The 16,421-nt window shown below is 40.6% G+C and overlaps 1 protein-coding gene across 4 annotated transcripts in view; it reads left to right on the forward strand.

Annotated features, from left to right (window-relative positions):
* Nucleotides 1-16,421, forward strand: part of PSPC1 (paraspeckle component 1) — a 103,385-nt gene that overhangs the window by 50,286 nt on the left and 36,678 nt on the right. For 3 of the 4 annotated variants that reach the window (XM_036455594.2, XM_045588506.1, XM_036455593.2), the window contains exon 5: nt 7,353-7,437. The exons of the other annotated variant lie outside the window; for it this stretch is intronic. In XM_036455594.2, the coding sequence (XP_036311487.1) occupies nt 7,353-7,437 (85 nt within the window). The remainder of the gene's footprint in view (nt 1-7,352; nt 7,438-16,421) is intronic. 4 annotated transcript variants of the gene reach the window in all.

Below are 16,421 nucleotides of genomic sequence, written 5' to 3' on the forward strand. Positions count from 1 at the left end.
ATTCTCTGAAATGGCTGTATTTATACAGCAGAGACAAAGGGGGGCAGGGTTACCTATGAAGGGGGGTCTTTGGTATGGCAACACAGGATTGACTAAACAAAGGGGGGCAGGAGTTGCCTATGCAGGAGGGTCTTTGGTATGGCAACACAGGATTGACTAATTGCCAGAGGCCGTGTGACATTCCAAGGTGCAACATTCCAAGGCTGGGCTATCTAAGGGGGAGGATCTGGAAGGGGAAGAGGCAGGAAGACAGGAGATGCTAAGCCCCAGGTTAATCTTATCTTCTGGCCAAGCCCTCAGGGCACCTCATAACTTCTGCTAGAAGGAACTTAATTCTATTTCCTTAAGACTGAGTTGCTTGCCTCAACTCTGCAGGCTCCCAACAGTGTCTGATTAGTATCAGATAATGTACTTATCTGAATTGCATTGTTCAGTCCTTTGAACTAATTATTATACCAAATTTCTGGTAAGGAAATGTCATCTGAGAGGGTAAAGCAGCTTTATCAACTAGCACAACTTAAAAGGAGAAGATCCAGTTGTCAGAAAACAAACATTCATGTTCTTTTCTTGTTCCTTATCCTGGACAAAAGTGTAATTCATATAAATATAGCTAATGCTCACAGAGGATATTTTTTCCCATTCATATTTTTTTGAGAGAGAGAGTTGATTTTTTGTTTTTTTTTAAAGAGAGAGTGGAAGGGTGGGAGTGGGGGAAGAGGAGGAGAAAAACAGCTGCTTGAGAAAGAGACATCTATTGGTTGTCTCCTGCTCTCGCCCCAACTGGGGCCTGGTGTTTGATCCTGCAACTTAGGTATGTGCCCTTGATCAGGAACTAAATCCATGAGCCTTTGGTGCTTGGACCAACACTCTAACCATTGAGAACACGGGCCAGGATTGTAATGCATATTTTAGAGGCCAGATGCATGAAATTCATGCAAGAGTAGGTCTCCCTTCTCTTGGCTGCTGGCACTGGCTTCCCTTTGGTGCCAGGACCCGGGCTCCCCTCAGGCACCCGGAACTTAGGCTTCCCTTGGCCACCAGCCTGCATATAGGATCTGGGCTTCCCGCACGGCCCCAGCTTCGTCCAGGAGGACATCAAGTTTAATTAGCATATTATGTTTTTATTATTATAGACTAATGGCCCGGCGCATGAAATTTATGCACATTAAAAGGGAATTAAATTGGAGGAAATATTTTAATATTGCTATTTGCCCTTTCTCTATAACAGAAGATTTTCTTTCAGAGATGAAAAAATCTGTAGAATATATATGAAACTCTCTCTCCTGCCAGAGTCTAGTGCCTCCTTGGCCACCTATGTGTGTATGAGAATCATGTGAGACCCAGACCTGGCCAGCCCCACTCCTGTCAAGCTCCTCCAGCTGGGGGCCACAGCCTCCGTTCCCCAGGCCCCAGCATGAGGGCTCGAGGGCATGATGACCATTTGTATAGTAGCTCTTTATTATATAGGATATGGTAGATAGTCACAAAAACTACAAAGGTATGATAAATTTTTACAGGCTATACTGGATTGACTTTCTTGGGTACTTAATGCTAGTAGAACATTTAAAAAAAAATGTATTTTATTGATTATTTACAGAGAGGAAGAGAGAGGGATAGAGAGTTAGAAACATCAATGAGAGAGAATCATCGATCAGCTGCCTTTTGCACACCCCCTACTGGGGATGTGCCTGCAACCAAGGTACATGCCCTTGACCGGAATCAAACCCGGGACCCTTCAGTTGGCAGGCCGACACTCTATCCAATGAGCCAAACCAGTTTCGGCGATAGTAGAACATTTTTCATACCTTCGCTTATTGAAGAGCTAGAGTCTTGGTGCACAAAATTCATGCATGGGTAGGGTCCCTTGGCCTAACTGGCGATAAGGGCTGATTGGGGCTTTCCTTTGTTCTGCATCACCCCCTGGTGGTCAGTGCACAGGGACAGTTTGCATAATAGCCTTTTATTATATAGGAATAGAGGCCCAATGTGTGAAAATTCATGCACTGAAGGGGGGTGGTCCTTCAGCCCAGCCTGCCTCCTCTCTCAGTCCGGAACCCTCAGAGGTGGGAGGTGACCCGATCAGGGGAAGGCGATGCCCTGGATGCCGCCATCTTGTGGATGTGGGCACTGCCATCATTGAGGTTGTGATAGTCAATTAGCATATTCCCTCCTTATTGGCTGTGAGCACCATCATTGTTGAGGGAAGGGCAGTCAATGAACATATCCCCTCACTTTTAGCTGTGGGCATTACCATGTTTGAGGGTGGGGCAGTCAGTTAGCATATTCCCTCCTTATTGGCTGTGGGCGCTGCCATATTTGAGGGTGGGTCAATTAGCATATTCCCCCCATATTGGAGGGTGGGTCAGACAATTAGCATATTCCCTCCTTATTGACTGTGAGCACTGCCATCTTTGCATATTAGCATATTCCCTCTTTATTAGTTAGAATTTCTCTTAGAAATATAAGTTGATTTCATATTTTAGATTTCTCCCACTAAAGTAATTGTGTGATAGCTTTGTGGCTCTCAATGTTGATTGCACAATGGATTCATCTATGGAGGTTAAAAAAATTACTGGTCCACTTGCTAAGACATTTTCATTTATTATTATTTATTTAAAAAAATATATCTTACTGATTTTTTATAGAGAGGAAGAGAGAGGGATAGAGAGTTAGAAACATCGATAAGAGAAACATCGACCAGCTGCCTCCTGCATACCCCTTACTGGGGATGTGCCCACAACCAAGGTACATGCCCTTGACCAGAATCAAACCTGGAACCCTTCAGTCCACAGGCTGATGCTCCATCCACTGAGCCAAACTGGTTTCGACTATTTATTATTTAAAAAAAAAAATATTTTTATTGATTTCAGAGAGAAAGGGAGAGGAAGAGAGAGATGGAACATCAGTGATGAGAGAGAATCATTGATTGGCTGCCCCCTGTACACCTCACACTGGGATTAAGCCCGCAACCTGGCTATGTGCCCCTCTCCAGAATCCAATTTGGGACTCTTTAGTATGCAGGCCGATGCTCTATCCATTGAGCCAAACCGATGAGGCAAGACATTTTCCTTTATTTATTTATTTTTAAAAATAAATTTTTATTGTTCATATTAATACAAATGTTCCTCATTTCCCCCCCCTCCATTGCTCCCCTTCACCAGGTGCCAACCAAACCCTCTGCCCTTTCTGCACCCCCCATTGTCCTCATCTATAGGTGCACAGTTTCTCTTCAGTCTCTTCCCGCACCCTCCTCTCCCCTTTTCCCCGAGAATCATCAGTTCTCATCACTTCCATATCTCTGATTCTATTATATTCACCAGTTAATATTGTTCATCAGATTTTTTTAATTCCCTTGTTTTTTAGATTCACTTGTTGATAGTTATGTATTTGTTGTTCATAATTTTTATCTTTATTTTCTTCCTCTTTCTAAAGAACCCCTTCAGCAATTCATATAATTCTGGTTTGGCACTGATGAACTCCTTTAGCTTTTTTTGTTTGTGAAGCTCTTTATCTGGCCTTCGATTCTGAGTGATAGCTTTGCTGGGTAGAGTATTTTTGGCTGTAGGTTCTTGCTATTCATCACCTTGAATATTTCTTGCCATTCCTGTCTGGCCTGCATTGTTTCTGTTGAGAAATCAGCTGACAATCGTATGGGTGCTCCTTTATAGGTAACTACCTGCTTTTCTCTTGCTGCTTTTAATATTCTCTCTTTGTCTTTTGCTCTTGGAATTTTAATTATGATGTGGTCCTGTTTGGATTCCTTTTGTTTGGGGTTCTGATCGCCTCCTGGACTTGTAAGTCTATTTCTTTTACCAGGTGAGGGAAGTTTTCTGTCACTATTTCTTCCAGTATTCTTTCGGTATCTTGCTCTCTCTCTTCTTCTGGGAACCCCATAATTCTGAAGTTAGTTTGCTTAAAGTTGTCCCAGAGGTTTCTTACACTATGTTCAACTTTCTGGATTCTCTTGTCTTCTTGCTTCTGTGGAGGAGTGTCTTCTGGCTCTTTATGTTCCAAATCTTTGACTTGATTCTTGCAATCTTCCATTCTGTTTTTAGGACTCTGTATAATATTTTTCATTTCAGACAGTGTATTCTTTATTTCTAGTTGATCCCTTTTCATATCCTCATAGGTCTCTTATTTTATCGGCCTTTTCTAGGAAATTCTTGAAAAACCTTATAAGCATGGTTTTGAACTCTATATCCAGTCACTTTTTGTCCTCCATTTCTTTTGTTTGTGATCTGTTTCCTTGTCTCGGCATTTTCCCTGCTTCCCTGAGTTGGTAGGGTGGCTTTGTGTGCTAAGGTGTTCTATGTGGTTCAGTGGGTCAGCCTCCCAGTTACCTGAGGTGGACACTCTTGGTGCACCCCTTTGTTGATTTTGTTTACAGTCTTGATTGTTGTTAATATCACTGGGAGGAACTGACCTCCAGGCCAATTGGCTGTGAGGACCAGCTGTGTCTATGCCAGACGACTAGACTTGGAAAAATGCCAAAGCCTCTGTGTTCAGTTTGGATGGGGGGGAGTTTCAGGGTGGAGCCAACAGCCTTGGCTTCAGTCAGTCCTGCCCTATGAGGTTCCGCAGTTTCAGTGTTCCTCAGTGTCCTTGAGTACTTGCTGCAAGCAACTCTGAAAGAAAGGTACCTTTAAGTTTCACCCACTACCAGACAGTCTAGTCTGTCTCACAATGAGCCTGGAACTGGGGTTCAGTGCAGTTGGAAGTGGGGTTCAGTGCAGTCTGGAGCTTTTGTCTCCTTCCCGCTATGGCAATACAGCAACACAGTCAATAGTCTGTCCTTTGCGTGCAACACGCTCGCCTCTGGGATTGCCTTTCACTGCACCCCCGTTTCCGCCTTACAACCCAGATTCCCTCCGTATGAGCCTGGGTCCCCAGGGTCTGGCCTAGAACTGGGGTTCATTGCAGTCGGAACTGGGGCTCAGCACAATCCAAAGCTTTTGTCTCCTTCCTGCTAGGGCAGTCTAGCAGCAGAGTCAATAGTCCGTCCTCTGAGCGCAATGTGCGCGCCTCCTGGACTGCCTTTCGCTGCTCCGCCTTACAGCCTAGATTCCCTCTGTATGAGCCTGGGTCCCCAGGGTCTTGCCCAGAACTGGGGTTCAGCACAGTCTGGAGCTTTTATATCCGTCCCGCTAGGGAATGCCAGCCAGGCACTCAGCTGCCCCTCCTCTCCGGCTTCGTGCTCTCCCGGTGCACACAGTGTCTCCGTACCATAGGCTTTTACAGCTCCTCTGATTTTCCTTCTGGTTTTCTCTTTCCTTCTAGTTGTAGAATTTCCAGTCAGTCAACTTTCCTATAGTTCTGGATAATGTCCAATTTGTATTTTAGTTGTATTTTTTTTAAATTGTTGTGTGAGGCTGCAGTTAGGCGTTTACCTATGCCACCATCTTGGTTTCTCTCTCGTTCTTGACATTTTGCTTTAATTGGTCTGTGGTTAAAAGGTATTTTAGTAATTCTAATTTGCAGTCAGTAGTGGTTGACAATTAATTGTGTAACTATTTGAAATAATTTTAGTCACATTTGATATTCTTTAAGATAGCTAACTGTTATCTCATTGTGTATATATACTAATAAAAGAGAAAGATGCAAATTGACTGTAGCTTTGCAATGCCCACGAGCCAGTCAGTAGTGAGTATGCAAATTAATCTAATAAAGATGGAGGGTTAATTTCTATATGCAGGCATAGAGTGGCCGTGGCCTGTGGGCAACGTGGGGAGGCGGAAAGGCTGCTCCGGGCTGGACCGAAGGCAGAAAGGTGGTTCCAGGCTGGAGTGAAGGTGGTGCCGGCAGCCAGGGGAAGGAAGGCCCATTCTTGCATTAATCTTCGTGCATTGGACCTGTAGTGTCGTTATTATTGCCTGGTTCCTACCCATATGCCAAAACCGACTTTTCTGAACAGAGGTCCCAAATCTGTTTTTTAATTTCTACTTTATAAGTTTCACTCCGTTTCCAGGCTTAGGGTACTAACATTTTGGAAAGAGCTTTGTAATTAGGACACATTTGGCCGTGTATTCTTGTTGAACTGAGCAATAGTTGAATGCCTAGAATGCATTTATAATATATCTGAATCATTTTTCGGGCGAGAGAGCACAACATACAATTTGTTTCCAATCTATAAGATGACATGACAATATTTACCTTGTTAGGGATGTGATTCTAGTCCTGTTTTGGTTTTGATGATAGGGTTATTGTCACATAGAAAATTAACTGGAAGTGTTAATATTTTGTAAGTTCTGAATGTAGTGATTTATTATGAAATGTTAAAATTGAAATAATTTCTGTTTATATTAGAAGTTCTGGTATCATGATTAGAGACAAAGAAAATAAAAGTAACCAATAATTTTGCAATTCAGAGTATTTTAATATTTTGATACTTTTTAATCTGTGCTTGTATGCACACATAATTTGGTGTGATATTACAAAGATTTTAACGTTTGGAAATTTAATCCAGTGCTTCTCAACAGAAATACACTTTTTGTTATTATACTCCTGTTCTTAATATAGCAAGTATGGTAACAGTGCGAGTGGAGTGCTTTGTTTATCTTGTTTAAAATGATCTTGTTCATTGCAGTATTCAGCCTTTTTCCTTTTTTAGGATTTTTTTCCTCTTTGCACTTTTTGTATGACACTGTCTTAGTATAACCTCTATACCTACTGTTTATCTGGTGTCATTCTTTTTTTTCTTTTTTTTTTTTTTAATCTGTTCATTTTTTACGGATAGGAAGGGAGAGGGATAGAGAGCTAGAAACATTGATGAGAGAGAAACATTGACCAGTTGCCTCCTGCACACCCCCCACTGGGGGTGTGCTTGCAACCAATGTACATGCCTTTGACCGGAATCGAGCCCGGGACCTCTCAGTCCGCAGAACGACGATCTATCCACTGAGCCAAACCGGTTTTGGCTGTGTGGTGTGGTTCTTACATGCACTCTGCTGATGTCTTCCCAAGTATATTTTTGAGCTTTGCACTTATTACTGAAAAATTCTTATTTGTTCAAAAGGTGTAAGTGAAAATATAGCTATCATTTATCCTGTTTTTAATATGTTTTAGTCCTATGTTAAAAACATCTATTTTAATTTCCGAAGAAAAGGATGAATTTTATTCTCTTTATACAAATGAAGTATATTAATTTTATTAATTACATAGCTTATAATCTTTAATTATAAGGTTATATAATAAAGACATGAATGAGAATAAATCACTATGAATTTTGCATGAATATGAATAAATTATTATGTATATTGCCAGTAATAGAGAGTCTATATGGTTATTGGTAAAAAGGTACAGAAGGCAAGGTAAAATATAAATGGGTATATTAATGGGTAATCAATATTTTATAGATTTAATGAGGCGTCAAGAAGAACTCAGACGCCTGGAAGAACTCAGAAACCAAGAGCTGCAAAAACGGAAGCAGATACAACTGAGGTAAAAACAAAAAACCAAATTTATTGTAACATAGATGTGAATACACATAGTTTTTTTGTGTTTCTAATAAAACATCACTCTCTCATTGTAAACAAATTGTACAAGTTGGAAAATACAAACAAAATTGTCCATTTTTGACAATACTTAGGGATTTATTCCACAAAGTAGCGTATTTATTTTGTTATTCTTAGGATTTTTTTAGCTGGTTTTTGACACTTTGATGGCATACACTGTGACTTTACATATGGGGCCTAAGCATTATTGCATACAATTTATTGTAAGAATGCACTGTGGTTTACTGCTTTTTTTTTTTTTTTAGTTTTAATTTTTTGCTCGTGTGTGATACTGCTATGAAATCCTCAATGCATCTTTGGGCTTCTGAAATACCTTTCCATGTACCTGTAATATTTAATTGTGAAATATGAGGTAAATGTTATTCTTAAAAGTTAAAAATCATAACAATTAGGAAATGTTCTGAACAAAGCTATGATAGATTAAAGGAAACTTAAAATTTGTTCCCGATAGTAGTATTTTAAAAGTGTAGTAAGTTCTTATATAGGAAGTAAAGTGCTCATGGGAAATAAAAAATAAAGAAGAAAGTAAAAAACCTTGAATGAATGTGAAGTGTCTTCATAGTCTGGGAATAGGTAGTATTCAGTATTTTTTAGTTTATTTTTTCCAACTTTGTACCTGGTTTGTATATATGTTTAAATCTTGGAACTACTCTGATTTTACTCAAACCCACTTATTCTCAAACTACCGTGTTTCCCCTAAAATAAGACATCCTCCGAAAATAAGACCTACTTACAGGTTTCCTTCTGAGTGAGATATAAGGCATCCCCCCGAAAATAAGGCCCCCCCAAGGCTAAACATGAGAGATTTGGTCCACTGATTCTGAAATAAATGGAGTCACAAGAAATTCACCAGGAAATTCAGGAATTAGATTGTTATTATATGATGATGTTCCAGAAGATGATGACATGATTGTCATTGAATAAATGAGTAAATTCTTGATACTGTAGGATTCACAGTTTGTCTGGTTTGTGTTGACAACTACCGTACTACCGTACCGTATACAGGTAATAAATTTCCTTTGTTTTCATTTAACAATAAATGTTTACCGTATTCTTCTTCATGGAAAAATAAGACATCCCCTGAAAATAAGACCTAGTGCATCTTTGGGAGCAAAAATTAGTATAAGACACTGTCTTATTTTCGGGGAAACAGGGTAGAGGCCTGATGTGTGAAGATTCGTGCATGAATGGGCCTTACTTCTCCTGGCTGCCGGCAACAGCAGCCTTTCTGCTCTGGCCTGGAGCTGCCTTTGTGCCTTCCCATGTTGCCCAGAGGCCTGGAGCTGCTGGGGTCTTGCGGAATGCCTGCATTGGAGCCTGTGTATGCAAATTAACTTACCATCTTTGCAAATTAACCCACCAAAGATGGGTATCATCTTTGGTGGGTATCACGAAGGTACAGCCAATTAACGTGTTATTCTTTTATTAGGTAGGTTGTAGTACTTGTTCAGGCCACACCAGTGTTCTAACTGGGGAAATGGTTAGTAAGTCTCAAACCTCTCCTCATAAAGTATAGGGACAGAGTTTTAATAAATTCTCTGCGTTATTCTGAGTTTCCCTAAAGCTTCAGAGTCGTTATTGTCCCAACATGAGAGACCTTTTTTCTGGCTTTCTCTTGTATCTTCTTTTCTTTTTATGAGAATGTGTTAAAGTCTCTTCTACTTTTACAAAGAAAAAGAATACTCCCCTTTTATAAAAAAACCCCTATCTGAATTGAGCTTTCACTTACAGTAGATACAGTGGAACCTTCATTCCAGCAGGCAAGGGATATGTTTGAAAACTGAAGTAATTTTTTCCCATTAGAAATAACATGAATTGTATTAACTTGTTTTAGACTTCAAATGATTCTGTTTAAATATTTCTATGTACAGTATGTCTATGCACAGTACTGTTTATAAACAAACATTTTCTTAAATTTATTGAACTACACTTCACTTGCCTTAAATCATTTTCAACACTGGTTCCAGGGGTCATTATGAGGCATCTTCGCTTTTTCACATATCATTACCACTGAAATGATGTCACTTATTCCAATCAACAGTTCTTTTAACCTTTTTAGTTGCTTGTGATCATTCTTCACACCCTTAGTAACATTAGCACTCTTTAAAAAAATTTTTTTTTATTTTATTGCTTTTTAGAGACAGAAATATTGATGTGATGGGAGAGTAAGTCATAAATTGGCTGTCTCCTGCAAGCCCCAAGTCTACAACCTGGGCATGTACCCTGACTGGAATGAAACTAGCAACCTGTTGGTGCAGTGGATGATGCCAGTCCAAATGAGTCACACTGGCCAGGGCAACATTAACACCCCCCCTTCTTCTTCTTTTTTTGTTTGTTAATATTCACTAGACCAGTAGTTGGTGAACTCATTAGTTAACAGAGCCAAATTTCAATAGTACAACGATTGAAATTTCTTTTGAGAGCCAACTTTTTAAACTTAAACTTCTAACGTCACTTTTTCAAAATAGACTCGCCCAGGCTGTGGTATTTTGTGAAAGAACCACACTCAAGGGGCCAAAGAGCTGCATGTGGCTCGCGATTTGCAGTTTGCTGGCCAGGGCACTAGAGGATATTTTTTTTCACTGATTTTTTTTTAAAGTTTTTATTTATTTTTTTATTATTATTTTTTGTGATTCATTTTTTAAAATAAATTTTTATTGTTCGTATTATTACAAATGTTCCCCCCCCCATCATTGCTCTCCTCCACCAGGTTCCCACCCCACCCTCTGCCCTTTCCCCTCTCCCCATTGTCCCCATCCATAGGTGCACAGTTTATGTTCAGTCTCTTCCCACATCCCCCTCTCTCCTTTTCCCCAAGCATCGTCAGTTCACTCCCCTTCCATACCTCTGATTCTATTATATTCAACAGTTAATATTGTTCATCAGATTTTTTTTTTTAAATTTCCTTGGTTTTTAGATTCACTTGTTGATAGTTACGTATTTGTTGTTCATAATTTTTATCTTTATTTACTTTCTCTTCTGAAAGAACCCCCTTCAGTAATTCATATAATTCTGGTTTGGTGGTGATGAACTCCTTTAGCTTTTTTTTATTAGTGAAGCTCTTTATCTGACCTTCGATTTTGAGTGATAGCTTTGCTAGATAGATTATCTTTGGCTGTAGGTTCTTACTATTCATCACCTTGAATATTTCTTGCCATTCCCTTCTGGCCTGCATGGTTTCTGTTGAGAAATCAGCTGACAATCGTATAGGTGCTCCTTTATAGGTAACTACCTTCTTTGCTCTTGCTTCTTTTAATATTCTCTCTTTGTCTTTTGCTCTTGGAATTTTAATTATGATTTGTCTTGGTGTGGTCCTCTTTGGATTCCTTTTGTTTGGAGTTCTGTGCACTTCCTGGACTTGTAAGTCTAATTCTTTCACCAGGTGGGGGAAGTTTTCTGTCACTATTTCTTTCAGTATGTTTTCAATATCTTGCTCTCTCTCATCTTCTGGGACCCCCATAATTCTGATGTTGGTTCGCTTGAAGTTGTCCCAGAGGTTTCTTACAGTATCTTCAATTTTCTGGATTCTCTTGCCTTCTAGCTTCTGCGGAGAAGTGTCTTCTGGCTCTCTATGTTCCAACTCTTTGACTTGATTCTTGCGATCTTCCATTCTATTTTTAGGACTCTGTATAATATTTTTTATTTCAGTCAATGTATTCTTTATTTCTTGTTGATCCCTTATCATTTCTTGTTGATTTCTTATTAATTCTAGTTGATCCCTTTTCATATCCTCATAGGTCTTATCCATCTTTTCTAGGAAATTCTTGAAAAACCTTGTAAGTGTAGATTTGAACTCTATATCCAGTCGCTTTTTGTCCTCCATTTCTTTCGTTTGTGATCTATTTCGTCTCGGCATTTTCGCAGCTTTCCTGAGTTGGTAGCCTTAAAAGTCTCTGTGTTCTGCTTGGATGGGGCGGGGTTTCAGGGTGGAGCCTACAGCTTTGGCTTTCGTAAGCCCCGCCCTATGCAGGTCCTTCAGTACTCTTTGCAAGCACCTCTGAGAGATGGTCCCCTCGATTTTCGCCTGCTGCCAAACAGTCTATGCTCTCCCCCAATGAGCCCGGTATTGGGGTTCAGTTCAGTTGGAAGTGGAGTTGGAGGTGGCGTTCAGAGCAGTCTGGAGCCCCTGTCTCCTTCCTGCCAGGCAGTCTTGCGGCACAGCCGACGGTCCCTTCTCTGCACACAATGTGTGCGCCTCCAGGACCTCCTCTCGCCGCTCCCCAGGGTTCCGCCTCCCAGCCCAGCTCCCTCTGGATGAGCCTGGGTCCCCGGGGTCTGGCCTAGAACTGGGGTTCAGAGCAGTCGGAACTGGGGCCCAGCACAGTCGGAGTTTTATCTCCTTCCCGCTAGGGAACGCCAGCCAGGCACTCGGCCTCCCTCCTCTCTGGCTCTGTCCTCTCCGCGCGCCGCGTGTCTCCGTACCTTGGGCTTTTACAGCTCCTCCGCGCTTCCTTCTGGTTTTCTCCTTGCTTCTCACTGTAGAATTTCAAGTCAGTCGACTTTCCTGTAGTTCTGGGTAATGTCCATTTTATATTTTAGTTGTATTTTATTGAAATTGTTGTGTGCGGCTGCGGCTAGGTGTTTACCTGTCAGCCATCTTGCAACCTTCACTGATTTTTTTAAGAGAGGGCAGGGAGGAAGGAGGAAGAGACAGAGAAACATCGATGTGAGAGAGAGACGTTTATTGGTTGCCTCTCTGAATTGGGCTGGGGATTGAACCTGCAACCCAAATAAGTGCCCTTGGATTGGAATTGAACCCATTACCCTCCTCTGCTCAGGCTGATGCTCTAACCACTAATTAACACTGGTCAGAGCAATATTAGCATTATTGATAACCCCCTTCTGTTTTAAAATTGTGCTGATCTGTCTATTTGGCCAGTAAGAAAAGCAAAAAACAACAAAACAAAAAAACCTCCAAGAGAACAAAAATTAAAACCCCCCAAAATATTCACATCACAATTTCCGGAGATGTTAACAAGATGTTTAGCTGTAAACCAACTCAACTAGGCACATTCTCTCCTTTGTTTTTGCTTTGTCATCCTAATGAACCAGCATGAAAGGGGTGTCAGTATACCAAAGTTAACAAAAGACATTTTGACAGTTTTTTCCCCCATGAACAACTTGGTCAAGAACCAGATTGTTTGAGAGATGGGAGAAGTTCAAAAAGCACAGTATGTATGACTGTTTTACAGCTAGGATATTTATTTATTTAAAATGTATTTTTATTGATTTCGGTGAGGAAGGGAGAGGAAGAGATAGAAACATCAGTGATGAGAGAGGATCATTGATTGGTTGCCTCCTGCATGCCTCCCACTGGGAATCGAGCCTACAACCCAGGCATGTGCCTGACGAATCAAACCTGGGACCCTTCAGTCTGCAGGCTAACACTCTATCCACTGAGCCAAATGAGCTAATTTAAACTCATCTAATATGACCATAGTAGTAGTTTTTCTTTTCTTTTTTTTAATTTAATTTTTCAATTACTGTTTACATTCAATATTATTAGTTTCAGATGAACAGCAATAATGGTTAGATCTAACAATTATATGCTTTACAAAGAGTTCCCTTTATATTTCAGTATCCACCTGGTACTATATAGTTATTGCAGTACTATTGACTATATTCCTTACGCTGTATTATACATCCCTATGACTATTTTTATTTTATTATTTTTTTAACTAGAGGCCCAGTGCACGAAATTTGTGCACTGGGGGTTGGGGGGTAACCCTTGGCCCAACCTGTACCATCTCCAATCTGGGACCCCTTGGGGGATTGGGCCTAAACAGACTGTCGGACATCCCTTTCACAGTTCGGGACTGCTGGCTCCCAACTGCTTGCCTGCCTGCCTGATTGCCACTAACCGCTTCTGCCTACCAGTCTGATTATCGCCTGATCAAATCCTAACTGCTTCCTTGCCGGTCTGATAGTCTCCAACTGCCTTCCCCTGACAGCCCGGTTACCCCCAAATGCCCTCCCCTGCATATTCCCTCTTTATTAGATAGGGTTTTTTTCCTATAACATATTGGACAGCCCTAACTGGTTTGGCTCAGTGGATGGAGTATCAGCCTGCAGACTCCGTGCATGAAAGGGTCCCAGGTTCGATTCTGGTCAAGGGCATGTACCTTGGTTGGGGGCACATACCCAGTGGGGAGTGTGCAGGAGGCAGCTGATCGATGTTTCTCTCTCATAGATGTTTCTAGCTCTCTATCCCTTTCCCTTCCTCTCTGTAAAAAATCAATAAAATATATTTTAACTAAAATAAATATTTAAGATTCCTCCATATCTGCCTGGCTGGTGTCACTCAGTGGTTGAGACCTCAGGCTGTAGCTGGGAGGGGATTGGCTCTGTGGGGGTGCACGCCCCTCCTAGAATGAAACCCACAGCGGGGGTGAGAGGACAAGGAACCACCATCTTGTGGCTATGGGCGCAACCATTTTTGTTGCGGAGTGGTGGTCAATTTGCATATTCTTTTATTAGAGAGGATCTTCCCCCAAGGACATGCCTTTCATTCATTTGTACAGGGAGAAGGGAGAGAGAGGAACAAATTGGTTACCTTCTATATGTGTTCCACATGGAGTTCGAACCCCAAACCTGGGTTGTGCTATGACTGGGGATCAAACCTGTGACCCTTTTGTGCATGGATGATGCTCCACCAACTGAGCAACACTGGCCAGGGCCCCATGACTATTTTGTAACTACCAATTTGTACTTATTAATCCATTCACCTTTTTCATCCCACCATCCCTTCCTTCTGACAATTATTAGTCTATTCTATGAATCTATGAATCTGTTTCAATTTTGTTTATTTTGTTCTTTAGCTTCCACATATAAATGAACTCATACTGTATTTGTTTTTCTCTAACTTATTCACTTAGCATAATACCCTCCAGGCCTTGCCGTGCTTGACAGCTAGACTTTTAAAATTAGTACCCTATCCTTCAAGTGTTGAAAAAATAAATAATTAAAATCAAAGAGAATTTTGGAGATCCCCAAATAGAGTACAAACATAACAAATGGCCTAGCTAATGTCTCTCAGTGATTGACCATTGACCTATGAAGGTCAGGGCACATGTCTGGATTGTGGGCTCCATTCCCAGTAGGGGGTGTGCAGGAAGCAGCCAATGAATGATTTTCATCATTGATTTTTCTGTCTCATGCTTTTTCTTCCTTTCTGAAATCACAACAAAAAAAGAAGACAAACTTAACAAATGTACCTAACTATTTCAACTGGAAAATATCACACTGAAAACAAATGGGGAAGAAAATAAGGAATCTAAATAACTTTAGAAAACAGTATCTTGATTGGATACTATAGACCAATGACAAAAAGAACAATATCATGTATTTGGTGTTTTTCACTGAGATGATGCATTTGCAATTCTGAAACTACTTTGTGTGTTTGTTTTATCTTTAATCAAGTCTTTATTGAGAATAGATGTATATACTTTTAAAATTGAACACATGAGTAAATATAGATAATGAGACCCAGGTTTCTCATTGTTGGATAAAGAAAGGAGCAGGGCTAAAATTAAAATATTCTGTCATATTAGGATCAGAGGTGTTAGTATGAATTTTATAGTAATTAATTTAGACAAATATAGAAATATGGATGTTTGTATATGTGTGTGTCCAGGTGCATTCATTTATTTTATAGTTCTATCTCGAAGCAGTAATGCCTTAGAAACGACTGGCCCATCTAGTGCCTAGATTTTTGTTTCAAAACATCTTTCTTTACCCATAGCTGTTTTGGCTCAGTGGATGGAGTGTTAGCCGTGGACTGAAGGGTCCTGGGTTTGATTCCAGTCTAGGACATGTATCTTGGTTGTAAGCTTGATTCTTGGCCTGCTGTCCCCTAAAGGCAGCCAAATGATGTTTCTCTCTCAGTATCTCCCTCTCCCTTCCACTCTCCCTGAAAATAAATGGAAAAATAACCTCAGTAAGGATTAACTTGATTTATTTATTTTACTTTTATTATTACTTTTATCTTTATCATCTTGAGAGAGAGAGAGAGGAAGAGAGAGAAAAGAGAGAAACACCGTTGTGAGAAACATTGATCTGTTGCCTTCTGCACTTTCAACCCAGGTATGTTCGCTGTCTGGGAAGTGAAGGCAACCTTTAAGTACAAAGGACAAGGCTAAACCAATTGAACCACTCCTGAGGACTGACTAGGACTGAAAAGTTTTTTTTTGTTTTTTTAAAAGTATATTTTATTGATTTTTCACAGCAAGGAAGAGAGGGATAGAGAGTTAGAAACATCGATGAGAGAGAATCATCGATCAGCTGCCTCCTGCACACTCCCTACTGAGGATGTGCCCGCAACCAAGGTACATGCCCTTAACCGGAATGAAACCTGGGCCCCCCAGTCCGCAGGCCGATGCTCTATCTACTGAGCCAAACTAGTTTCTGCCCTCCCTTTCTCTCTTAAGAATCAATAAAAAGCCTTTATTGAAAAGAACAAAAAGGTTAGGACATGTTGAAAATAACATGAACCAAATTGAAGGAGACCCTAATGGCCAAAGTCGGAACAGTTTCAACAACAAAGTAAAAAATGGCAATGTTAGATTAAAAAATTTTTTTTTTAAATTTACTGATTTGTACCAAAATCATTTTGGCTCAGTGGATAGAGCATCGGCCTGCGCACTGCAAGGTCCCAGGTTCGATTCCTGTCAAGGGCATGTACCTTGGTTGCAGGCACGTCCCCAGTAGGGGGTGTGCAAGAGGCAGCTGATTGATCAATGTTTCTCTCTCATCGATGTTTCTAGCTCTCTATCCCTCTCTCTTCCTCTCTGTAAAAAAATCAATAAAAATATATTTTAAAAAAATTTACTGATTTGAGGGAGAGTTGGGGAGGAAGGGAAGGAGAGAAAGAGAGAATATGAGAAAGCATCCATTTGTTGTTCTACTTATTTA

Source organism: Pipistrellus kuhlii, unplaced genomic scaffold (genome assembly GCF_014108245.1).
Source record: "Pipistrellus kuhlii isolate mPipKuh1 unplaced genomic scaffold, mPipKuh1.p scaffold_m20_p_3, whole genome shotgun sequence".
Classification (NCBI taxonomy): Eukaryota; Metazoa; Chordata; class Mammalia; order Chiroptera; family Vespertilionidae; genus Pipistrellus; species Pipistrellus kuhlii.